Raw genomic sequence first — 25,326 nt, forward strand, 5'->3', positions numbered from 1 at the left:
AGTCAGTCAGCCATTGAAGGGTGCTTTGAAATTATGAACGGACAACATATGCCGTCTTATTTGAGACACCCTGTGGCGGCAGCACTCTGTAGCCCAACATCAACCGTATTCTTATTCTCGCGTTGATGTTACTTTCGTTCATGTCTGGTCCGCAGTAGAGTTATCCTAGCGGCGGCTAACCGTGACAAGCTAGGCTCCTGTGCGATGGCCAGTTGTAACAGTAGGATCGAGGCTGTTCTCGCTGTTAGCTTCGGAAGCGAGGGCCATGACAGTCAAGCGGTTCGTCAGGAGTTGCGATAATAATTATTCCATCCCACAACGGCAGCCTCCTCCGCTTTAGTTAGTTAGCTGATGCTTGGCCTCTTCGGAATATTATTATCCAGTCAGAGCGATGCCCCCAAATACACTTTTCTGGGATGTCCAGTATTCGCATTGTGACACTTGTTGAAGCTGTCTCTTAAATCAAAGCTTGAAAATCTGCCGAGAGCTTCAACCCTGTTGACCGTCTTGGGAGCTACTCCTATGCTGGGCCTTCTTATTCCTCTGTAGGGATCCTATATTTTCTGTGCGCTATGCTAGGCACCAGTTCAGAAGGGCAGAGCGGAAACGGCACGCCGTCCATAAAGTCCTTTCTGGCTCCGCTGGCCTTGGACGATGCAAACATATACGAAATATCGTACCGTTTATCCAAGGTGTACCAGGATTTAGCACGGACAGGAGAGGGTCACTTTTTCCCGACACCCGTTACTTATTTGCCTACTGGCAAGGAGACAGGATTTTTTCTTGCCATCGACGTGGGTATAACGAATCTTCGTGTTGCTTTCATTGAATTGTTAGGAGATACTTTGGAAGGCACACGCGACGGCACGTCGACGGCTGAGTCTTATATCGTTAATAATGCCATTCCCAAAGTATGGCAGAGACGGGTTAGAAGAACGTTAGAGAAAGCATGGAGGATTGAAGAGCATTTGAAAGAGGATCCAACGGACAAACTGTTTTCATGGATTGGGAGCTGTATTGCGGATGTCGTGACCGACGAGCTCAACTCGGGTCACTCAGAGTTCCCGGTGGAGTTGACGACAGGTCTATCATTCAGTCTACCCATAAGGTAGCTTTCCCTTACCGCTCCCTCGTATTGCCCTGTGCTCATAATATTTCTAGACAGGAATCACTTGGGGAAGCCACCCTGATGCCAGTGGGCAAGGCATTTTATATCAGCGAAGATCTTGACCTGCGTCAGGCGTTGTTGGCTGGCTACGAGCGACACACAAAATGGATTGTCCCAGCAGAAGCGGCTATAAGCGACCAGCAAACCCATAGACTCCCAAAACTGAACATTGTAGCCATTGCCAATGACACGGTATCAACGCTGGTATCCCTGGCATATTCAGTTAAGTCGTTGCCAAACACGCGGGTAGCCATGGGCATTGTCGTGGGAGCAGGGTGCAATGCTACGGTCCTGATGAAACTTGAAGATCTCCATGACTCGAAGGCTCATCAAATACGCTCTTATAACGCAAGTGCAACAGAGGCTGTAATCAATACAGAATGGACGCTGCAAGGCACTGAGTCCCCATTCAAGGAGTTGGACGTGTTTACAAAGTGGGATATCGAACTTGATTCCAAGACCCATCGCCCCGGTTTTCAGCCGTTTGAATATTTGACAGGAGCTCGCTATATCGGTGAGCTCGTTCGTCTTATCGTTGTCGATTACTTCGTCAATATCATTGGCACATCCCATGATAGCCTCCCAGAATCGCTGATTACTCCGTATGCACTCACCACAGCATTTGTCTCCGACGTCATCGCCACATCACGCTCAGACACCGCTTTGGCCTCAAGTTTGAAAGCCCACCTTTCTCCTCCTGAGTCTAGTACTTGGGTTTGGACACCCGAATTTGCCAATGTGGTTCGTATCACCGCATCTACGGTCCAGACGCGTTCTGCCGCCCTAATTGCTGCTGCTTCTGTGGGACTTTTGGCCTGTAACCATGAAGTCAAACTTTCTGACCCCGCAGTGTCATGTCAGTCAAGTCAACTGTTTATAGAAAATTTGCAACAGCAAGATGCCCTATGCCCGACGTCTGGTTGGCATAGCGGGCCGGAAGAACTTGTTATTGCATATACAGGTGGTATCATCCAGCATTACCCGAATTTCAAAGAGATGTGTCAGGTATATATTGATCGGTTGATTATGAAAGCAGGCCCGCAGGAGGAAGGGAAGAGCGTATTGCTCAGAGAGGCTAGCGATGGCTCGATAATTGGCGCTGGAGTGCTGGCTGGAATGGTATCCCAAAAATGAGCAGTTGAAGTCCCTTGGAGCATATTTCAGCCATGGTTTGGGCTCGGTTGGCGCAAAGATAGAATTATGAACTTATAGACGTTATGGGAAATTGTCGCCTGATTTTGACCATCGCATGCTCTTTCTCTCTTCACCTTAGACCATTGCCGGCGCAGCATTGTATGGAGTTATGCTCAATCGACTGGATGTCTACTATCAATATAGCCTTTTAGTGATTGGTGATTGAACCTGATATGCGGCTATATGTTATTCTGAAAGACCACGTTAGCTTCGACCGTCTTCCATGTACATTTTAAAATGGGGCCTACAGATAACTGAAAAACAACGCGCAGGCGAAACTCGAAATCCATGCATCATGCATTCGAGTATTTCGAGAGAATAGCTAATACCAGCGTTTTAATTGCTGATTATAGAGCATTCAGTCCATAGTGCATAAAACAGATGATTAGGCTCAACCTCCCGCAGATGGTAGTAACCACACATGTATCATCATCCTTCCGTATCTTCGTCTTCTATACCTTTCCTTTTCCTGCCAACAGCCTTGGCTTTGCCAGTTGTCTTTCCCTTTGGGCTAAACATAGCTCGAATATTCTTTTGTTTCTTGGAGGTTTCTTTACTCTGTTTCTTATTGAAAAGCTCTTGTTGTTTTTGCCGTTCCTCTCTTCCTTCCTCTGATAGCTCTTTTTCTAGCGACACAAACTCTTCACTCTCCGCATCCATCCCAATCAAGCTCTCGAGGAGTTTGATTTCCCGAACCCAAACAGATTTATCTTCAACCATCACAGGCCTTGTCTTCGATTTTGCTTTCGTGGTAGGTGTGGTCTTGGAAGCTACAGATTTCTTCGTGCGCTTTTTTATAGATGGAGCATCTGTTTCCGATGCATTTGAGTCATCATGTTCGCAATCAGATACGATAGAACGTCCTTGTTGTTTTGACTTGACTGCATCTGCAGGCCTATCGATAGGTGTTTCCAGTATCATGGGCAGCCCTTCCAATCTTTTATCATTCATTACATTGTGAAATGCTCTTAACCCCAAGAATCCAGTGCCAATATTCGCGTGTAAGTCTCGTTTGCTTCCGAATGGCGTTTTAGAGTCATTAATATGCAAGGCTTTCAAAAATTTGAGTCCAACAACCTCGTCAAATTCTTTCATAAACGCGTTCCAGGTGTCGGGCGTGCGAAGATCATATCCAGCTGCAAATGTGTGGCAGGTATCCAAACAGATCCCCAACCGTGAGTGGTATGATTCAGGTATGAGCTCAATCAGTGATCGAAAGTGCTCAAGAGACCCACCGATGGTCGTTCCATGCCCACAGGTTGTTTCCAAAACAGGTATTACTGTTGTCGTTTCGTCAAGAGCTGCAATTAGGGCTTTAGCAAGGCGAGATATCGAGGAATCTAGAGTAGATTTGACTGTTGCTCCGGGACTGGGTGAGAAGTATTAGAATTTAGGCTGTGATAAAGAACTAGAACCGGAAACACTGACTGGAAGTTATATAGTTTTATTCCAAGTGCTTCACAGCGCTTCAAATCGTCTAAGAAGGAACTGTAAGCTTGTTTGGCCTTATCGGGATCTTCTTGGGCTAGGTTCACAAGATAAGAGCCATGAGGAAGGACGTATCTAATAAATGTTAACAACATTGTTTCAGAAAGGCGACACAACTTACTTCGAGGCATTATATTTGTGTTCGGAACACAAAGCTCGAAATTGATCCCTATGCTCATCTTGCAATGGAGGGTTATTCCACTTCCGCTGGGATTTCAAAAACAAAGCAAATGCATTTCCCCTATAGAAAGCTTAGCATTTCATTATAATATTAGTGAAATTACCTGCCCTTACCCAATATGCATACTGTTTGTAACTGCGTTTTGTACACCTATGTGTATGTTTTAGCCCTCCTATACCCATATAAAACACAAGTACAAAAAGTAACATCACTGACGTAACATAACTGTAAACCCACACACCTTTAGAGGCACTAACATGGGCTCCAACAAACATACGGAGCCCATGTGATCGAGGAGCAAGAGGTTTCATCTCTTCCAATTGAGCTCCTATTTTTGTCCCTTTCTTTAAGCTTGTTCTTTTTGATGTAGCTCCTGTCTCCTCCTCATTTATAGCTTTGTTAATTTGCTGTTTGTCTTCGTATTCTGCCTCAGAATTATTGGGCCAACGGCTTCGCTTTTGTGTAGGGCTGCTTGAGCGAGTCGTTTGGGAACTACCCTTCTTCAAGTTGGTAGTTTCGGTAGCGTCCAAAGAATCCGTAAAATTCCCTTTGGTGGGATCTTCTGCCTCAGCTAGGGACTTTCTTGGTCTTTTAAGATTGGGCGCAGACGATGGGTTAATGGCTGCGCAGTCTCGTTTCCCCGTTGTGCCATTGGTCTCGTCGGATCGTCTTGAAATTGCGCGTGTGGTCCGAGGGGCCATTGCATTAAAAGCGTATTGAGATATTCACACAGTCTGGTGGCAGGTTGGTTCCTAGCAAATCTATAGAGGAAGCTATGTAGAAATTATGCCTGAGGTCCGTCCAAAACGTGTTGAATTAGACGCGTGATCACGGGAGTCCATGGCTTAATAAGCATATATTTGCATTGTTTGCATTAAATGTTAATATTGCTAAGATACAGGGTACAGCCTTCTGAACAAGATATCAAAAGAAGAGAGTCATCCATCATGTCAACGTAAGTCATCCTACCTCAAGCACCTCCTCCTTCCATCGCTTGCAATGAAAAGTTAGAAAAATGCCGCTAATCTTTCTCTAATCCTAATCTAGCCCGTCGTCTAGCGACCAAAACCTCAAGCTTGTGTAGCTGGCCTTGGAGCCCTTTCCGACCAGCATTAGCCATAAGCCAAGCCTCCATCCGCTGGCGAACAAGCTGCATTGAATGGATAAGTGGTCCCGCAAGGCTGCTGCTACTAAGCGCCAAATTAGAATCCAGATTGACGTTTTCCTTGGACATTGAGCATTGCTGTTCAACATTCGTCCATTTCTCGCTAGCAGGATTAAGACAGAGGTCAAACACGTCAGACCATATTTCCCTTTCCCAGTACCTCTTAAGGGACTCCTTAATTCGATAGTTGCGGCCCGATGCAATACCAGGGCGGCAGCTTTTTGCGTTGTCGGCATTGGATACAACTTCCATGTATTTTCCAAATAGCATCACATAGATCACCCCTGCAAGGCCATAGAGATCGACTTGATATGTCCAGGGTCTGCATTCCCTCATTTCGGAGCACTCGTGCTCTGCGATCTTCCAGTCAGCAATAAACTGGACGCTGGGATTGAACACGTGCATGTCGATTGCGCGGCCAAAGTCGATTAGCATAAGACCCTTCTTTTCCCAACCATATGTCCCTGATGGACAGTAATCAAGGCCATCTGGATTAGCATTTGTAAATGGGATATTTGAAACTTCCTCAAGTCGAACCAGACAATTGTCTGCCTTGAGGTCTCCGTGAATCACCCCACTTGCATGCAACGCCTCGACAGTGCGGAATAGCTCAATAGCAAAAAACATTACGACAATTTCACTCAGCCCTGGATCTTGTCCAACATTATTTTGGACGCCCATGTTGACCAAGTCAATAAGTGTCCCCTGGTTTCGATATTCCTCTATTAGAATCGCTTCGTCTTTGAAATGGTGAAGTTCATGAGCTTGTACGATGCTGTCCTTTGCGCGTTTATAAGCAGTTGACCCATTGAGGCGAGAATGGACAGTGCGCAAAACATAGAACTCCCAAGCCGACGGAGGATCTGTTTCCACCTTGATAGCCTCAAAAAGCCCACGCTCAATGTTTCTAGTGGGCTTAACTTTCAAGCCCTTCGCCCTGGGAGAAGGTGTCTGTGGACTTGTGTCAGGGCTTTCACTGTCGTCTTCAGAGTCGGTGAACGTGTCTGGTGAATCGAGGCTTTCAACCAGGTAGACAGGGGCAAACCCACCCTCTCCCAACTGCCGTTTCACCTCATAACTTCGAGCTGCGCCTGAAAAGCAAAGAACTGGTGGTACCTCTGCCGGCTCGTCTCCGTTATTTTTTGTCCCTCTTGTTGTGTTCTTGAAATATTTTCTAATTTCCCCCGCGTTGCTTCCCATTTCTAACTTATGGTCATGATATTCGAGGTATGTGTGTAGCGCAGGCCTCACACTCCGCAAAATTTTTTGCTGTACCATGTTGTCCATAGGATTGCACTGGGGATCCGTGATAATCACAGGGCCGCTTCGTTTGAACGGGGATGATTTCGGAGGGGAGGATTTTATTTTGCTGGGAGAATCGATATCTTGAGTATACTCAAACTCGTTTACTTGAGTATAATCTTGAAAGGGACTGCCCAGAAGCAAATCGTCTATCTCTGGGATTGCTGGAGTCGCGGAAGGAATAAATGAACGACCAGCCTGACATGGCGTCTTGAAGCTGAGGGCCCCTCTCTCTCGAAACAAAGTAGAGGCCAAAGACGACTCGGTTTTCTCTAAAATTGGCGTCATGAAGGGCAGTCGACTTTGGGCAGCCATGTAAGGATCACGGTAAGGCCCAGTTGGGGGGTTATAGTCCTCAGGTTCAAGGGGAACAAACCTGTTCTCATCCATATCACCTTGAGCAGCAGAATGATCACCACCTTCTTGCTCCTCGTCTGGTATAAATTCAATAAGGGAACTGGAAAAATTTCCATCACTCTCAGAGTGTTGGGAGATATTTCCAGAACCCTGTATTTCTCTTCCGGAATGTATTGGAATGTGTTGAGCAGGGTTGAACTCAGTCCATTCACTGATTTCAGTTTTTGTTGGGTCAATAGATGGAGCTTCCGTGTTGACAAGCTGTGTTTGTCCAAAAGCACTGGTCTCGTCGTCACCAAACTCACTGTTTCCTGACGACATACGTCCAGTAGCTATACTTTCACCGGCGCTAACATATCCGTCTTCTTCACAATCACTATCATATTCACTGTCCTCACCCACCTTTAATTCAGCTTTCAAAGGCTGGTTGAAAATGCTATATATCTCATCAATTGCTGCACGAGTATGGAGGGTCATAGTGGGCTCAGAGGTATTTCTTCGCTTGATTTTTGGGCCAGTTGGGGAATCAAATTTCATTTTCACTGTAGCTTGTCAGTACAAGCTAAAGTGAATCGCATCTGGGCAGGGTTCACCTGTCTGGGTTTCTCCTTTGATTTCTCTCACTTTCAGCTTCCTTGGCTTCTCTTCCTTCACATCCTGGCACATTTCCACAGCTCTGTGGTTTTCCTTGTCTAATTGACATTCCTCTGTCACTGGCGCCCCCGTGGGTTCTAGCTTATTCGACGGAACTTTCCCATTTACACGGGTCACTGGTTGTTTGTATTTATTGCTTGACGTTTCTTTTAAAGCAATTTTCTTTTGTTTTGACCAATCTTTATTCATCCAGCCTCTGCTTAAAGCCCTTAATTCTTCAAGACTCATTTCATATGTTGGATTCTTGGGATCTGGATAAATTGCTGCTAGGTTAACGAAAACACGCTCGGCTTTCCCCGTTCGCGCATTGATCCTTTCTTTTTGGGTATGTGAAATATTTGGGATGGAAATAGGCTCTTTTGGTTCATTTAATAATAGATTCTGAGATACACAAAAAATAAAAAACGCCAGGGTTTTTATGCCAGCAATTAGTCCTGTGATCGTAAATATGAGGATGGTAAATAGATTCGGGGTAGGATTTGCAGCTTACCGGGTCCCTGAATATCGCCATCTTCTGGGTTGCATTTGGCTTCTTTCCAGCTTTCAATGTCTCCCCTGCCCATGGTCGCGGCTCTATCGTATTTTCTTTCTTCCTTTCCTGCATCGATCCGATGGTGTCCCAGCCTTTTGAAGCAGGCGCCACAGAGCTCGGCTCAGCATCGCCATCATTAAAAATCGCCATCTTTGGCTTTCTGCTACGTGTTTTTGCACCGCTCCCGGCGCCCCTCGTACTACTACCCTCTTGTGGATCGTCCGACGCTGACCTCCCCGTAGTTCCAAACGGATCGACTTTAGCGGCAAGGGCTGGTCGTACAGTAGGCAGTGCAGGTGAGGATGGTCCATTTGAATCTCTCGGCTGTTGCTCCATTCGGCTTTGAAAGGCTCCAAATTTGCGCAATAAACGTTCCGTGGGTCGAGCTTCTTTTTGTAATCCCAATTTATATACCTCTTCAGCCTGAGTATACCGGCCAGCGCCCTCAAGCCATGCAGCAAATTCTTCATAAAACAAAGCTAACCCCTCGCCAATTCCATGCCGTGACAAGAATGCGAACGTTTCTCTTGGAGAATCGGAGAATAGATTGATATAATGTAGCCAGAGACGTAGATATCGGGGGTCATTTTTGTAATGCGTTGATGGGAGGAATGCTTTTGTAGCTCGTTCGAGTAATGGGAGGAGGCCAGATTGGGGTGTCGCTTGGGCTGATGGAAAAGCATCTAAATTCCATTTCACATATCTGTCGTAGATGTCAAGAGGGTCGTCTGATTCGTTTATCGCTTGAAGCTCCTGCTCGAACTCGTGTCGGACCGCGTCGTTGATGGAATTCGTGCTATCAGGGCTGAATGGTGAGCGATGTCTATCGCTTAGAGGAGAGAACGCTGCAACTAAAGCCCTTGCTGATCTGCCGCTTGGTAGTGATTGGATGTTTTCTTTCTGGGTCTCGATTAAATCGAAGTTGACCAGATCTCCAGACCCCGACATGGTTACGGACCGGGTCTCAAAGACCTGACGATAAAAAGAAGGAAAATTATTAAAAGAAAATGAAATTAAGAAAAGGCTAACAAAGGGAGTTCAAAACGCTTCAACAGGGTATCTTAATGTTCGCTCATGGAAGCGAACGAAGATGTGATGAAACTTGTCGGGTTGTTGATCGCGCGTCTCGTTGCTGTGGAAACGCCGAACTCGCCACCCCGTTCCAGAACGCCAAAACTAACGTCGACTCTGCTGGAGCCTTCACGACGGGCCGTCTCTCCAGGTACGCTCAAACTATGTAGCCAGTAATTTACTGACATATGCCAAATTCTCTAACCTTTAGATAGTATATTTAGGCTAGCAGATAAACTGGCAGATACATCAGCAGTGCGTCCGCCAACGATGCACTCCCTTCTTAGTATGTCATCGATCTAAGATTTCTTTTCATTTCGGTGTACGGAGTACGGAGTAGCTACCAAGCATTCATAAATCCAAATCGGTGAAGCTGATCACAGCCTCCTTATCCCTTTTGAAATGCGGAAGCTATTAAGGACCTGATTATCAACGTGCTTTCCATCAACCAATGCCCTCCAAATTCATGGTTTTTTTTTTTTTTTTCAGTGGAAATAAAAAACTCATTGCCAACACTCATATTCAAGACAAAACATGTAATAATATCAAAAGTCCCGTACAGCCAACAAAAAGAATCCAACCTTTTGTTCGTATTTGCTTCAATACTTGGTAGACTAGCGAAGCTGTGTGCTGTAAAAACATCAGCATTCAACTTCTTGGAGGATTTCTAGATTGGTTTTCTATAAATTCATAAACGTAGCAAAGGACTGGCACCGGCGTGAGACTTCCTCAAATGCTAGCGCGGATGAGAAGGCTGCAGTGGAAATCGAAATTGTTGGGGGGAGGAATACTGATAGATACTCCTGAATAGATGGAAAGAAGAGTCGTTCACCTAAGTATTGCCCCCTTGAGATATCGATTTGATCAAGGCTCTACACACGAAACCCTACAATTACTCCGTACTTAAATTACCAAGGTGCACGAAGTATTACAAGGTACGAAGTTCCGCGGTCAAAATAGTACTGTATCGATTCATTTCTCATATGACAAGCTCATTATCATTGTCGTCGTCACCGCCATCCTTCCTTCCATCCATCCAACCAGGCAACAAAAACAAATCAATTAAACTTGCCAAGAAAGCCGAAGATATCAAAAGCTGGGGAGTGTCTAATGTCAAAGAATCAGGTGTTTTCTATGACTTTTGAGTGTGTCTGTCTGAGGAGAGAAAAGGGCCGGTGAAAAGAGAGAACAAAAAAGTAAAAAACCATCATCAATCATTCAATTCATCAAAAAGGGAAAAAAAAAGACCCCCTCATCAGTCAGGATGAACATAATATGGGGTAGATTGAAAAGAAAAAAAGATAAAAAAAAAATAAGAAAAATAAAACTCGAAAGAAAATTTCTTCACGGTCAAGGAACAAGGTGCTCCAAGGTGAATAGATCCGTTCTCTGAGGTGAAACTGAATGTCGAGAAAGAAGAGCAAGAGTATTGCCAAAGAATGGACAGGTTTAGTGAAATTCAAAGGAGCGAAAGGTTCAATGGCAAAACTCCCAAACTAAAGCGAGATAACAAAAGTATCGGGGCCAACTGAGGAAAGAATAGATAGATAGTTCAAGGTATGAACATATGCCACAAAACAAGGTCGATAGATAGCAAGAAAGGAGCATCTCCGAAATACCACCAAAGACGTTGTTAGTGCTCATATTAAAGAAAACAAAAAATAAAATCTTAAAGAAGGATTGTTTTTTGATAATATGCTGAGGACCTGACATGGCACCGGTGCCGGGAAACAAGCTTTGTAAATGGAACTACATGTTAGCGCGATCGATAGTTCTGCAGATAATCGACAAAAAAAGCGACTGAAAACACCATAAAATGGGAGGAGTGCAATGGCTTTACTGGTGGGCGGTAAATCGCATCTCGTTAACGGGCAGTAGGTATCGTTCTCTTTGTTTGAAAAGGTCTGAGTTCCTCGTGGAATCGTAAAAGTACAACGCTAAGGCGACTTGAGAAGCAAAGTTGCTGATGGCTAAGAGGACAAATGGCGGTATCAGGATCTAAGTTTTCATGTTTCGCACTTTGTGTTATAAGTAGTCTTGGTGGGCGTCAGGGGCAGGAACTTCGGGTGTTGGCGTCAACTGGGCGTCTGTGTAAAGGTCTTCTGGGGTCAGATGCGACGTAACAGTATTGCCGATCTCAAAGCGCGGAGTCTGGGCGTTTTGCAGGCTGGCAGCTCTTGCGCGAGTAGGTTTCCAAAGAATGAATGACTCTGAACGCGACGGTGCATGCCGGGACTGCATGCGTCGGCCTTTAGACAAATCCAAGTTGAAAGGTGAGCCAAGTCGTTTGATCTCTTCTTTTGGTGCTTCAACTTGCGAAGTGCTTGAATGGGCCACATTATCACTGCTTTCATTCGAGCTAAACAATGACGGTGGGGTAAATAACTGGCTTAATCGGTCTCTCGAGTTCAACCCGCCCATTGTTGCCCCGCGGTTTCGCAATCTCACTCGTCGATAATTTTGGTTCTTTCCATTGTCCTTCAATGGTTGTGGGAGATATTCTGTCGGTGCGTTTCTATCAGGGCTGACCTCATCCTCCAGCTGATTGATTGCGCGCCTCTTATGGGCTCCGGGCAACATTTCAGGGGGAATAGAAGATCTTAACCTTGAACCCGTTCCATGAACGGTCTCCGGCAAGTTTACAGCAGCCGAGTGTACCCGGCGGCGAAGGTTATCAGGGCCCCAAGTATGGTACATGAAGGGAGAGCCAAGACGGGGGATCAGTGCTGGTCCGCCGTGGACTGGAGGTTGTAGAACCTGCTGGGTCTCTAACCCCACTTCAGAGGGTTTCTCAGCTATCTTGTTAAACCAATCCGTCTCGGGGGGGCTTGAATGTCTGTTTTCAACATTGATCTTCGGAATATTTGCGGGAAGTGAAGTAGCGACAAGTGAAACTCCTAGGTCGCGCGAAAATGCGTTTGGAGAACCGTAAGAACCGGACGCGGGCAGTGAGTTAGAGGAAGATTGAACAAAGGGTTCAGGGAAAGGTGAGGGGCTTCGGGACTGTAGCAGCCTTTGGTAGTGTGGTGCGATAGAAAATCTCCTTCTACACAATTGTTTTAACCTCTTTCTAGTTGATGCATCCGAACGCGGCCAGAGAGGTTTGGTAGAACCACTAACTCCGGCTGTAGGAGTACAGCTGCCACTCTTCATTTCATTTTTTAATTCAACGTCTTTACCGGTTTCCTCAAAAGCATTTTTGGAAAGACCGTGCTTTACTCTCGGCCACGTTCTTCTAGCCTCTCTGGAAACTCGATGAGATACGCCGAGAGGTGGGAGGCTCCCAGGAATGGTTTTGAAAGGGGTTATGGTGGGATCTTGGAGATACATCTGGTAAGTATTCCACAAATGATTATCCATTTCCAAGGTCCATCTGGGGCCAGCAGGTAACTGGAGAGATAGACCACGGGAATGCATATATTTGCAAGGTGACTCGCAGGGCTGTTTACGCTCAGGATAAGACTGCATGACAAAAGGGTCGCTAATTTCACTCTCCGGGCTCGTACAGCTGCCACCAAAAGAAGGGCGTGAGTCGAAAGATCCACTGGAAGACACAGAGGAGTCTGAGAGATTTGAGCATGCTGACGATGGTCGCGAAATAGGATCTGTCCTTGGCGTCATTTTCTCGTCTCTCCAATTACGGTTGAGAGCAACGACATCATCAAAGACTTGAGCTTCGGGGGTTTTCGGGTCGCATCGCTCTCGTTGTGGCACATCCAGAAGGCTATTTTGTGACTGCGCAGTAGAACTTTGGTGTAAGGAGTCGGAAGATGGAGGGTCCACTGCCTGGGAGAACTCTATAGAAGGCAGAGGGGTGTCGGGGGAGCAGAATGGTATCATTTTAGATCCAAATTGCGGCAAAAGATCAAGTCGAGGCCTTCGAAGACGGTATGACGAATGATGTGGTGGGGGAGGGGGCCCTTCCGGCTCCTGGAAGGGTCTTGTTGGAGTGCGAGGCTCGTCGAAAGCATGGAACATAAAGTCCTTGGGCAGGGTGCTTGAAAATGTTCTTCGTCCTTGCGCCATTGTTGCAAAAGTAGATGCGCCCAAGATTTGGTTTGTTTTGTCAATATTGATTCGAAGGGGGAAAGTGAAAAAGGTGAGCTTAGATCTTTGACTAAGTCTGCATGATCAAGATATCTTCAAGTCCAAGCAGTACGTATATCTCTAGGAAAATTGCACGGATATCGTCAAAAAAAAAAAGAAGTGCTCGTTCAGAGGACAGTTGGAAGGAGTGAAAGCAAGTATTATTAGAAGCCCTGTATGATGAAGCGCGCAGTATTAATTGAAGTTTCGTCACGTCGTAGAGAGATCATAAACAAGGCAGTTTCATCAATTGGCCTGGAGGAGTTGGTAAAGTTACGCGGCAGGTTAATGAGTGAAGTATGTGGCAGCAGAACAGTATTGAAACAGTCGTGCACTATCACAAAAGTGAATAGCTCATTCAATCAATAGGAACCAACCCTGCTATCCATTGTTAGCTCAGCCGAGACAAGTATTGTGAATGAAAGAGTTGCCGAACCTGATTACGGCGCCAAACCAGCAGTTATCAAATAATGTGACAATAGAAAAAACACTTGAGCAGCGCGATGGCGGTTGGAAAACGCGTAAAGAGCTGGTGAGACGAAGTGAAGGCTCGAGGAGTGAAGCGCGTCAACCGGGCGATGCGAATGAGAGCGAATCAGAAAGATCGCAACAATGCTATGGGATGCAGAGAGACGTCAGCGCCCATTGTCCAGAGAGCCAGTTATTCGCCGTTATGAGGGACCAACGCAGAGACTCAACGCAGCGAAACGGGCTGAACTGGCTGCGCCGGGATTGCGGGCGACATTTGCGCGCGTGCGAAAGAAAAAAAAGGAGGCTGGGACGAGGAGACGGGCGAGGGTGCGCGGGTTTAGCGCAGAGGAGGGGACCAGAAGGAAGCGCATGCAAGGGGGGCAACGCTACATACCGTGGGCAGACAGTGAAGGGTAACAATACTCCGTCGTAGCGCGACGACAAGAGCGAGGAAGCGGAGGATTCCCACCGCGGGCAGTGCTAGTGTACTTCGTATGGTCTTATCGCAGTCGGCTGGATGAACAGGGAGTGCAACGGGAGAAAACCGGCAGCCCGTTTTGGCTGGTGGACGGGCCAGCTAGCGTTGCCACGCCTTCTTGGGCGCGCGCTGATTGACCGGCCGAGCGGGAGGCGCGAGCTTGGGGGATGGTGGTGGTGCGCTGGCGCGTATTTATCGCGATGGAGGAGTGCAAAGCGAGAGAAAGACGGGTAGGGCGCGAGCAACACGATGGATGGCGAGGTCGAGTCCGCGCGACGGCGACGGGCGAGGATGAAGCGAGGAGGAGAGGAGAGGAGAGGAGGTGATGTGTCCGCGCTCGGGGAGGGCGGCACAGGCGGCGCGCGTGCTGTTATTGGCCCGCTGCGGACTAGCGTCTGCACCGCGCACGCCCAGCCATATGGGGAGCTACAACTATGTATCAGTCGAGCTGCGCTGCCTCGCGCTGCTACCGGGTCTGGTCGGGCCTGGCCGCTGGCGGGCGAGGCGCGTGAGGATCAGGCAGCGAGCGGAACACCTGGCGCATTCGCCACCCGCTGCCTTGCTCTTGCACTGGTGCCTGGCTCGAAGTGCGCAGCTACGGCGCTGCATGGATATCGAGATCCGGCGCTGGAAGGGGTGTGTCGGTGGGCTGGTCCGTCTGCCAGCGGGCGGCTTGTGCGAGCGCGTCGGGACGGTGTCTCGGAATTTGTACCTTGCCAGCATCCTCTATGCGCCAGGATCCGCATCCGCAGCATCAGCAATCAGCAGCAGCAGCGGCAGCATGAGCTGGCCGCCGGGGCGAATCCTTGGGCAACGTCCCCGGCCAGCAAATGCGGTGAGAGCCAGCGCGTGATTGGCAGTGTTTCCCAGCCCGTCGCGCGCATCACTTTGGATCGCACGCTGGCCTCCTCCCTGCGCGCATGCCGCCGCTCATTGGGCCTGGATGCTTGCCACTGCAAACAAACGCCGCTGATTGGCGACGCGGGGGTCGCGCGCGTTGCGGCTGGTCGCGTGGCCCGCCGCGTCTAGACGCGTGCTCGTGACGCGCGACGCGCCGTGTTCGCGTTTAGCCGATGGGGCGGCAGAATAGCCGTCTTCGCAGGACTATTCTATCTTACCGCTCGGTCGAATCTCACTCCCCAAATTCGAGAACCCTCTTTGTCCACGGCTGTTGAACCCGTGTAAACCATGGTTCTCGGATGTCCTGACCATTTTGCAGTTGCTGTGCGCCCCTCTTCTGTGGACTGGAGGGTTTTCTCTGATCGCACAGAATTTTCGGTGTTGCCGAGAGTGGCGAAGGCACACCTCACGTGGCGGTTAAGCCCTTATCGCTTATCGCGGCGATCGGAACCTTCCCCGCCCGAGGGGTTGAGGACGGCGTGATATCCAACGCCATGAACATTTTGGCCTCGCAGCCGTGATTGTTCGCAAGGTGTCCGTGTCCTATCCACGAGTTACATGTGAAGAACGTCCCACAGCCCCTGCGTCACGAGCGCCTCCTGGACTTGAAGACGCACCACCTCCAACACAACATTATTTTAACTCCGCTCCACGCTGCATCGCTTGACACTTGAGCCCCGTATTTGTGTCGCATTCCCTTTCGCGAAAAGAAACGTCAGTGCCAATGGGGGATTTTGGTGTGGATCTAGCGCCTGAGGCGGCAACAACTTCACTAGAAACACCAGAACTGCTCGTGTCCAGCGAGGATATTCAAGTTCTCGTGACGGGCTTTGGGGTATGTTCGTGCGACAGGTACTTTTCTTTGATAGCTAACCTCTGTTAACCTATATTGCAGCCTTTCAAGACAAACCCTCTTAATCCCTCCTTCCTCATCGCTTCATGTCTACCGTCAACAATAACAACGTCATCCTCATTGTCTCTGGTTCCTCGAAACATTCGAATACACGTCCATCCAACTCCGATCCGCGTGTCATATTCAGCGGTACGGATAGCAGTTCCATCTATCCTTGAGTCGTTTAAACGTGCACACCATGGAAAATTGCCGGATTTAATCGTCCATATCGGCATGGCGTCGACACGACATTACTACTCTGCGGAAACTGCCGCGCACCGCGATGGATACCAGGTAACTGATGTAGACGGACAAGTGGGCTACGAAGATGGAGAACTGGTTTGGAAGCGGGAGGGCTTGCCTAAGATTCTCCAGCCAGGTCCTGCTGCGACTGAGATATCTTGTATCGCCTCACCCAGTACGCCTGCTGCGGCTACAGGGCTGTCGGATTCGAAATTTCCAATTTCTGTCCATCCTTTCCGGCCTGACTCGAAGCTGTTGGAGACCTGGCGATCTTTCGCCCCGCCTGAAGCCGATGTACGGATATCTGAAGACGCTGGGAGATATCTTTGTGAATTTATCTACTATGCCAGCCTAGCATACCTATACAAAGAAGGTCTTGTGCGAAACGCGATATTCTTCCATGTGCCTGGTTGGACCGATGACGCGAGTGTAGAAAGCGGCAGAGACATTCTTATTGGTTTAATCAAGGCTTTGGTTTCTTGCTGGATCGATCAAGAGCCGAAATAACGACTCATAGCGTGGTGTTTTGTTTTCAGCATTTTTGGGTGCCTAGCGCTGTTTCATTAATACTTTCGAAGGATCTTGTCAATTCCTAGCGATTAATATTTGCTTTGGAGGTGGATACTTAGGAAGCCGATGCCCACCTTCCTGGCTCAACGACTCTCGGATCGCGGCCAATAGTTCTTCATTTTTTCAATGGAGCGTATATTCCTCTTGGTTATTCATGTTTATAGGAATATGGTTGGAATATAGGACTCTCAGTACACAGTGAAAATCTCTTTCGCTTATTTTGTGAAGAGACCTTCGATCTAGAAATTGGCGTTCGATTTGAATACGGACATTTTTTGGACATTTTATTTGAGATATTGGGTACGGAGCAGTTACATCATTCGAGGGTCCCTCCACATACATACGCACCTCAGCCCTCAGCGGACGAAGCCCATCCCGACACGGTTCGGAAAAAACGTCTCTCCGCGCTCCACAGCTACACCGTATAGAATAAATAATTATTATGGATTCTGCGGAACGAGACGGGATTCTAGCGGCCGTTTCGTTGGGTAAGATATCATGCTGGCCTAGGAATTATTGAAAAACGCCATCCATCCTTGTGTCGGCACAGCCAAGCGTCAGGAACATCCACTAACTAAAGAGCTAAGCGTGTCATTCACCTCTTGTCATCGATCAGGGTCGGCCGACATCCCCTGCTGCAGGTGCAGAACCGAGTGCGATGCTGAAGACTCTCGACAGGCATGGGCCGTCTCACACTCCAACACTCTCGCATCGTAATCATGGCACACCCGCCGTGGCAAAAGCGCAGCGAAGCCTTGTGATGCACATCTCGACAAACTATAAACTCCACTAAGCTTTGGCCTTCCAGAAACATTCCACAGCCCACTCCACAAAAGCCAACTCTGTAATGACGAATCCCGCAGATTTTTGCTGCCCACAATCGTGATTGAGTTTCCACCCCAGGCGGCTGTACCTATGGTACTCGTCCACACCTGCTCAGACGGCGTATCAGGCTTTCCGCTAGGCTGCAGTAGGTTTAGTCGATGGGTGATGTTGCACTGTGGCGGGTCTTATCCTTGCTTCTACACGCTTTCTAAGGGCTAAGAGAAGGGTGGCGGGCAGCTTGTTTGTTTCGGCCTGTTAGTGTGCCATGGATGTCCGGACGGGTCCGAAATGAGGATGCCCTATTGGCTTGTCGCTCACTTGCAGCCTTTTTTCTCCTTCGATATTCTTCCAACCTGCGGGTATGGGGTTGAAATTTGAAGCGACGATATCCTGCTGTGCAAGCTTAAGTTGTTATTACTCTTAAGCTCGGGGTTCCTGCCTAGGGTTTTGCATTTATCCGTCCCTTTAAATCTTCCTCTCTCCCTCCCCGGGTGAGTTCGTTGGAATACACCCGTCCTCTGGGGTTGGTTTCGCGCCTCCAGCCTCGTCCCGATCCCCCCTACCTGTCTACTGTGTGTGGGCTTGGGCCTTGGCCTACCTTCTCCTAGTCTTCTTGCCTCTACATACCAAAACGCTTCCTGCGGCCTCCCCATTGTCACCATGGGGAATGAGAAAGATGTCGAGGTTGGACCGGGTGAGCCCCATGTCGCCGCTCCCCCGAACTACCAGAAGGAAGATGCTGGACAGAGTGAATACATTCGTTCCCTGATGGAAAAGGATCTTCTCGACAGCCGATATAACCAGACTCAGCGTGGTTTGAAGTCAAGACATGTGCAGATGATGGCTCTCGGTGGCACTATTGGAACCGGTCTGTTCGTCGGTAGCGGTCAAGCCCTTGCAATTGGTGGTCCTGCTTTTTTGCTCGGTGCTTATATTTTCATTGGAACCTTGGTCCTGATGGTCGTCACCGCGATCGCGGAAATTGGAACTTATCTGCCTGTACACGGTGCGAATATGAGTTACTACGGATACCGGTACGTGTCTCGAAGTCTTGGATTTGCTCTTGGATATCTTTATTGGTATTCCATGGGTATCTTGGTTCCGAACGAAATCGTCGCCGGCGCGTTGATTATAGAATACTGGCAAACGAATGTCCATATCGCCGTATGGATCACCATTCTCCTTGTCGTCATTCTTGCGCTAAACGCGCTACCGGTTCAATGGTACGGAGAGTCGGAATTTTGGTTTGCCAGTCTTAAGGTTATGATGTTGCTAGGCTTGCTCATCCTTTCGTTTGTTCTCTTTTGGGGAGGTGGCCCCAGCCGGCGACGTCTGGGTTTTCATTACTGGAAGAATCCGAGTGCTGCCAATGAATACATTCTCAAAGGAGATACGGGCCGTTTTATTGCTTTGCTGCAATGCATCGTCCTCAGCGCATTTGCCTTTCTTTTTGCTCCAGAATTGATCATCCAGACCGCTGGTGAAATGCAATCTCCACGATACAATATTCCCCGCGCCTCCAGACGATACTTTTATCGATTATTCTTCTTCTACATCTTGGGCGCCCTCGCAATTGGCGTTATCTGCCCATCCAATAACTCCGCTTTAACAAACGGTGGTGCCGGTGCTGGCTCCTCTCCCTTCGTCGTTGGCATCAAAAATGCCGGTATTCCGGTGCTCGACAGCGTCGTCAACGCAGTCATTCTCACTTCTGCATGGAGCTCCGGGAATTCCTTCCTGTATATGTCGTCTCGTGCTCTATACTCGCTGGCTATGTCCGGTAACGCCCCCAGCATTTTCAAATCTTGCAATCGATATGGACTGCCATACTATGCTATGATGGCCAGTGCTTGTTTTTCTGGATTATCCTACCTAGCCGTTGCGAAGGGCAGCTCTTTGGTCTTTAATTGGTTTGTCAGTCTTATTAACACCTCCGGTTTCATCTCGTGGACCTGCTGCTGCATCATTTATTTCCGCTTCCGCAAAGCTACTGAAGTTCAAGGCGTGGTACGACCCTACCGGTCTCATCTACAGCCATATGGTGCTTATATCGGCATATTTGGTTTTATCTTCCTCACGTTTATCAACGGTTTTCAGGTATTTTTCCCTTCGAAGTGGAATATCTCTGGCTTCTTTACCGCGTATATTGGCATTCCTGCATTCTTGATATTGTACTTTGGCCACAGAATAGCTTACCGGAAAGATCCCTGGGCTTGGAGAGCAGAAGATATCGATTTGGTGACGGGTCTAGAAGAGATCATAGCGGCAGAAGAGCCCCCTAAGGTTCGCAAAGGGCCGATTCGATATATTTCGTTCCTTTGGGAGTAAATTTCTAGTTCATACTCGGAAATACAGAAACTTTTCTCTTCAACCTTACATTCCGTATTTCTTTCTCTGTAGCTCCCTCATTTCATCTTGGTAAGATTCCTGCATCACCGGCCGCGCAGAGGCATAACATGCAGAAATCCTTATACTTCGATATTTTGAAATCCGATCATATTTCTGCTTGTTTAGATAAGAATAAATGGCCCCCCTGGCTATCATATACTGATTTTCGACAATCGAGTTTATTTACATATCGATTTCAACTCAATACAGCGGCATATTACATGCTTCATTAATGTGATATCGATGGCACCTTCAAAGCTTACATATTGCTGCGTCTTAACGACTTTCGGAGGATGTTTAAGGCAAATTTTCAAAACAGTTTTGTTCGTCAACAGGATATATACTGTGGACATATATAGTTGCCTATTTTCATTTGTTGCTATCGAGACCAAACCGAGGAAGATTCACTTGTAACTAAATTATCTACTTCATAGTCCTGATAAAAGCCATCTCCCTTAAGTAATGCCTCCACTCACTCTTTCATCGTCTTGCTCGCTGAAACGCACCAGTTGTTCCAATCCGAAAAGAACGAGGGCTGAACATGACATTTTTTGCTCAATAACTGCTTTTTCCGCGTTTGCGCATATTCATCCACGATACGCTCCATATTATCCTTATTATTTGCCACAAGTATTTTGACGACTAGTAAACTAGCCTGACTGCAGGCTGTAGAGTGGAAAGATGGCCCACTGTGTGTGGCTTCTTCATGTATTGACTTGAAAAGCTTCCAAACCGGTTCTTCGTCTTCAAATGAAGGGAGACTAGCGCCCTTGCAGAGTTTGCAGTATTCACGCAAAATGACGCTTGCTTTATTGGCGATCTGCAGCACTTTGGACGACCGGAGGACCTTTAGGAGCGGAAGAAGGATATTCGTCGCTATGATGTTAGAGTGGGATTTCTTTACGTAAATCTCAAGAAGGTCGAGAGCTCGGTTTTTGAAATTAATCATGTTCTCTCGGGCGTCTTTCTTCTGTTTCTTTTTGCTTAAAGCCTGGTTCTGGGCTTTGAAAACTTGGGCAAGTTTCTCGTCTAAAGCCTCCATTTGATCGTCATCCATATCGGAGGTCTCAGAATTCGTGTCAACATCTTCATCCGCACGATGAGTTCCAAGCGCGATCGCGAGTTTTGCATCGAGCTCTTGAAGTTCAGCTTCGTTTTCAGAATTATCCTCCGCACTTTCGTCATTAGAATCGTCTGTGCCATCTGAGTCAGCATCTGACGATTGGCTTATCTCTTCCACATCACTATCAAGTCCATCAGAGTCGACCATTTCTACGTCGCTGTCTTCATCGTCATTGTCAAACATCTCTTCCTGGCCTGCAAGGGTATCTTTGGCTTCTAAAATCTGTTACATCTGTTAGAAAGGTTACTACGAATGTATATAAGTGGTGTATCATACCGAGATTAATGACTCAAGACCAGTGGCGGTAATCTGGTGAGCAAACGCACTGAAAACCTGTTCGCTTGTCCGACGAAAAAGCTGAACCTGCTTGGATGCAAAGCTAAGTAATATCTCAACTAAAACATCAGAGGCCTCCGCATTTTCTTCTGTTTTAGAACTCTTCTGGCTGATAAATTTGTCGTAGCAGAGTTTGAGCTCATCCAACATAGAAACAGCATCAGGATCGCCATTGTATATCTGAAATATGGTCATAGAATATAGCAATTTAATGGCTTGAATGCTAATAATCTCCGTTTGACTACTTTTTTTTTCCTGTTAAAGATTAGTATAATCTCATATACTAAAACGGAACCACCAGAACTTGCCTTGTGGTGCATTTTTTTTAGAATTCTAAAGCCCGCATCTACAGAGTCGCTGATATTCTGCCCCATTTCAATAACGAACTTCCCACATTCACCATTTTGGCCCAATTTGTGGATATCTTGAATGACTCCATACACAATGGATGAGGCATTCTTGTGACCGGCAATGACCATGTTTAGGCATGACGAAATTTTATTCTTAAAAAATTCCTGAGATGACTGGGAGACTGCCGGGTCATAGCTTCTAGTTGTTGCTTCACCCAAAGACACAAAATACGCTGGGCGTGCCAGAGCTACCATGGCATCCTTTATGGAGGAATCCAAACGACCAGAGGTATCTGATTTTGCCACAAGGGATTTCACGACTAAAGTCAGAAGGGTTGATAGCTGCTGCCTTCGGGACCCTACAGTTTTGATATCATCTGAACCAGGCGAAGCAATCAAATCTTGTAGAAAGATGATGACTTGGCCGATATTGTCGAAAGGTGCATCACTGATCAATTTTTCAATGGTTTTAGTTTTGGTAACTTGATCGAAATTGATAATACCTGCTGGCCCTGTTAGGCCACGAAGTGCGGAAATCGTGAATTCAGAATCATTTGCGCCGCGGGTTTGTATTGATTTTGCAGCTTTTTGGGCAACTCGATGGAGGTATCTATCTTCAACGGATAGCTGATTGACTAAGCACCGAACCAAGTTCTTTGTGAATATAGACTTGGCCGCCTCGATCGGTGCATTATTGACAACTTTCATAAACGCCAGAAAGCCCCAATATTTACGTTCCTCAGAGGATGCAGCTGAGAATAGTCCATCTAGAAAGTTCATTAATTATACTACATGAATCAAATAAAGCGAAATGTTCACTTACTGTCGACAACCTCAGTCCAAAATTCAGAAAATAAAAGTTGCTTGGGAAGATGATCATTTTTCTCTGCGTCAAAAGCTGCGTATAACTTAAGGAGAATCGGGTCCCACACAAAATGTAACTTTGGATTCCAGACACCAGACCCGTTGGCAGCGTCATTTTCGTAGTCTTGTTCGGATTGCGGAGCTGACGATTCTTTCAAAATTCTGGCAATCGTGGCCCTCTCTTTGGAGTGCAGTGGGTTATTGTTGTGCCATATATTGGAGGTAAAGGTGACAGGCAATGGGAAATCCATGGCAGCTAGCCAGATTGCTACTCCCTCGGACGTTTTCGCCAATCCATTATCTGAAAGGCCTTTAATAATCTCACTGATATAGCGAACGTCGCCTTTTTCATTAGCGATGCTGATAATTGCCTGGTATATGATATACCCGCATTCTTCTTTCAGCCAAGGCTTTTTCTTGAACAAGTCAAAGACTAGGTTGAGAAGCTTCGTCCAGAGGTGAAACGAAACATCAGGTTGTAGCAAAATCAACGATTTCAGTATGGCTTCTGCGCCAAATAATCGACCAAAGTAGTGATCCCGCTCCTCCTATAGTATGTAATAAGTAAAGCGCGATTTTATGAAATAAGATGAACGGAAGAAGTACCTGACCAGAAGAACAGTTCTGAGGGTTAGTTTGTGATTCTAAGATCTCCAGTGTCTTTGAGATATTCAGTTGCTCCGAATCCCGTCGCCCAACGCCTGAGAATGCTTGTGAGAGAAGCTCAGTAAGGGCAATAGAGAACCCAATTCGGGCAGCTTTTCGACTGCTACATAGACCTCGAAAGAGCCTTCTTAAAACCTTTTCAATTTGTTCTTCAGAAGGTTGTTGCTCTGGTGTAAAGCGAGACAGTAAGTCATGGGCAGCTTTGAGGCGAATTTCGTTTTTCTCGTTGGCGAGGTCTTCGTAAATTTCTACAAGCTTGACGTCCACATTGACTGCTTCTCGCCGTCTCTTTCTAGAATGCGCTAACGCAGCCATGGTCTACCCCTTTTCTATATAAACAGCTCGTTTTGCTGCTGGTAAATTTCGCAGACAGATTTTATAGTCTTTCACGTGACCAGAAGTCGGCTTTGCCTAATCCGAGCTAGTGGAAGCTCTCTGACCAATAAATATTCATGACTAATAAATTACTAATTCAATACATTTTGTATCGTTGACCAACTTCTTCTGAATCGTGTTTATAAACACTTTGTAATTGATATTAGAGGTGTGGTAAAATTTTGATCGGCTATTGCTAACATTGTGTTCATTGGCTTGGCTCTGGCACGCTGTGTTTTCTAGGGTATCATGTTGTAGGGGAGGAATTTTCCCCGTAAGAATACCTAGGCTATGCATTCTGACCATGCGTGTTTTCAAAAATATATAAAGCGCAAGGAATGAGGATTAGATTTGTGCAACTAATGTACCTAGCACATACGACCACAGGAAGTGGAATACAGGGCTTCCCGTCCGCTCAGCCGTACTTAAGCCACTTGCCGGCCGGCTAGTAGTTGGGTGGGTGACCACCAGCGAATCCCGGCTGTTGTATGTTTATTTTTTTTTGCTTGTCCAGTGTAGTCTCATCGTTGCTATTCTTTAAGCCGTTTCCATCTCCTTTACATAAGGTACCAGGCACCTCAGTATGTTCATATCGGAATACTTCATTGGATGCTAAGATTAGGATGGAATTCAAAAGCACAGTGCTTACAGGCCAATCCGCGGTCTATTGGCATCGCCCTATCGAATCCACATCAAATTTTGTTACCAAAGGTGTATCTGGTGTATCTTGAGACGTCGGAAAGCCAGGCACCATAAAGAGAATCAAAAGAGAGACCCATGAGCGGCTGCTGTTAAAAGCAGCGTTGCTGTTGTCATCGATGGAGATATTATTATTGTTCAAGATATGAATCGGGGTGGAGTGCGGAGCACGGAGCAATAATGGAAATCTCTTCACATTATTGATGTCCTGGGATCACCCCGGGATTTCCTTGGGAAAATTCTCAAAGCCAATCTCCGACGCTTTTGTAGTCGACCCGATTCTAGAGCTCAGAGTGATAGAGCTAGCTGTTCTCCAGATCACATGCTGTGGTCATCATAGTATTTTTCATCTGTGGGCGCGTGGCGCGGGTATGGGGATGTGCATTATTCTCCTGAAAATAGTAGTAACCCGATTCCTTCAGATTGCAGCCGACAAGAGTTTCCAGGTCGTTGACACTGATTCGTGATAGAATCTTAGGCTTCCCTTTTAGTGATAGTTGTCTGTTGCAGTCCTATCCATTCCTTGCTGGAATGTAGGTATTTCCTTCGCCACTGTTCTTAGAGGGGCTTCTGAGAAGGCCTGCGAACAAAATACCAGTCTAACATTAGGTACGGAGTACCCAGGTAGTTGCTACCTCCCACTAGCGTAAACCTCCAGAGCCGGAATAGCGGAATGGGCCTGTATTTCAAGTCACAGCCTAGCTTGCCAACAATTTGCAAATCATCTCGTCCGACTGGGTCGCGCCATTCCACTGCGTCATCGAACTCCACAATACCAAAACCGCTACAAGCTGCCATGCGGCTGTGCTTGAACAGGTCTTCCCTGGTACCATCAATGATATCAGCTTGCTAGTAGTAGTTGGCAGAGAGCTTCGACCTCAAAATTTGCCTGGCCGAAAATTTGGCAGACATCACCACCCCACTCTATCGTAGTTAATCCACTCAGCA

At 47.1% G+C, this 25,326-nt stretch overlaps 7 protein-coding genes across 7 annotated transcripts; 3 read left to right on the plus strand and 4 right to left on the minus strand.

Annotated features, from left to right (window-relative positions):
• Positions 1 to 572: 572 nt before the first annotated feature.
• LOZ57_006539 (uncharacterized protein) lies at positions 573 to 2,302 on the plus strand (the record flags this gene model as incomplete). The annotated part of the gene is made up of 2 exons (XM_049255555.1): positions 573 to 1,108; positions 1,162 to 2,302. The coding sequence occupies 2 exons, from the start codon at positions 573 to 575 to the stop codon at positions 2,300 to 2,302; spliced, it is 1,677 nt and encodes a 558-aa protein (XP_049105444.1).
• A 489-nt stretch (positions 2,303 to 2,791) lies between these two features.
• Positions 2,792 to 4,732, minus strand: APN1 (DNA-(apurinic or apyrimidinic site) lyase; the record flags this gene model as incomplete). The annotated part of the gene is made up of 5 exons (XM_049255556.1): positions 2,792 to 3,731; positions 3,791 to 3,925; positions 3,972 to 4,091; positions 4,145 to 4,181; positions 4,273 to 4,732. The coding sequence occupies 5 exons, from the start codon at positions 4,730 to 4,732 to the stop codon at positions 2,792 to 2,794; spliced, it is 1,692 nt and encodes a 563-aa protein (XP_049105445.1).
• Positions 4,733 to 5,052: 320 nt separating this feature from the next.
• BUB1 (protein kinase) lies at positions 5,053 to 8,989 on the minus strand (the record flags this gene model as incomplete). Its single annotated transcript, XM_049255557.1, has 3 exons — positions 5,053 to 7,397; positions 7,449 to 7,890; positions 8,000 to 8,989. 3 exons carry the CDS (start codon positions 8,987 to 8,989, stop codon positions 5,053 to 5,055), a joined length of 3,777 nt encoding a protein of 1,258 aa, XP_049105446.1.
• A 2,148-nt stretch (positions 8,990 to 11,137) lies between these two features.
• Positions 11,138 to 13,138, minus strand: LOZ57_006542 (uncharacterized protein; the record flags this gene model as incomplete). The annotated part of the gene is made up of 1 exon (XM_049255558.1): positions 11,138 to 13,138. One exon carries the CDS (start codon positions 13,136 to 13,138, stop codon positions 11,138 to 11,140), a length of 2,001 nt encoding a protein of 666 aa, XP_049105447.1.
• Positions 13,139 to 15,771: 2,633 nt separating this feature from the next.
• On the plus strand, positions 15,772 to 16,689 carry LOZ57_006543 (uncharacterized protein; the record flags this gene model as incomplete). The annotated part of the gene is made up of 2 exons (XM_049255559.1): positions 15,772 to 15,882; positions 15,943 to 16,689. 2 exons carry the CDS (start codon positions 15,772 to 15,774, stop codon positions 16,687 to 16,689), a joined length of 858 nt encoding a protein of 285 aa, XP_049105448.1.
• Positions 16,690 to 18,237: 1,548 nt separating this feature from the next.
• On the plus strand, positions 18,238 to 19,905 carry LOZ57_006544 (uncharacterized protein; the record flags this gene model as incomplete). Its single annotated transcript, XM_049255560.1, has 1 exon — positions 18,238 to 19,905. One exon carries the CDS (start codon positions 18,238 to 18,240, stop codon positions 19,903 to 19,905), a length of 1,668 nt encoding a protein of 555 aa, XP_049105449.1.
• Positions 19,906 to 20,437: 532 nt separating this feature from the next.
• On the minus strand, positions 20,438 to 23,619 carry POL5 (DNA-directed DNA polymerase; the record flags this gene model as incomplete). Its single annotated transcript, XM_049255561.1, has 5 exons — positions 20,438 to 21,310; positions 21,365 to 21,679; positions 21,733 to 22,541; positions 22,598 to 23,186; positions 23,245 to 23,619. The coding sequence occupies 5 exons, from the start codon at positions 23,617 to 23,619 to the stop codon at positions 20,438 to 20,440; spliced, it is 2,961 nt and encodes a 986-aa protein (XP_049105450.1).
• Between the last annotated feature and the right edge of the window lie 1,707 nt (positions 23,620 to 25,326).

The sequence above is a fragment of the Ophidiomyces ophidiicola genome (assembly GCF_022830035.1).
Source record: "Ophidiomyces ophidiicola strain CBS 122913 chromosome Unknown scaffold_46, whole genome shotgun sequence".
Taxonomy (NCBI): domain Eukaryota; kingdom Fungi; phylum Ascomycota; class Eurotiomycetes; order Onygenales; family Onygenaceae; genus Ophidiomyces; species Ophidiomyces ophidiicola.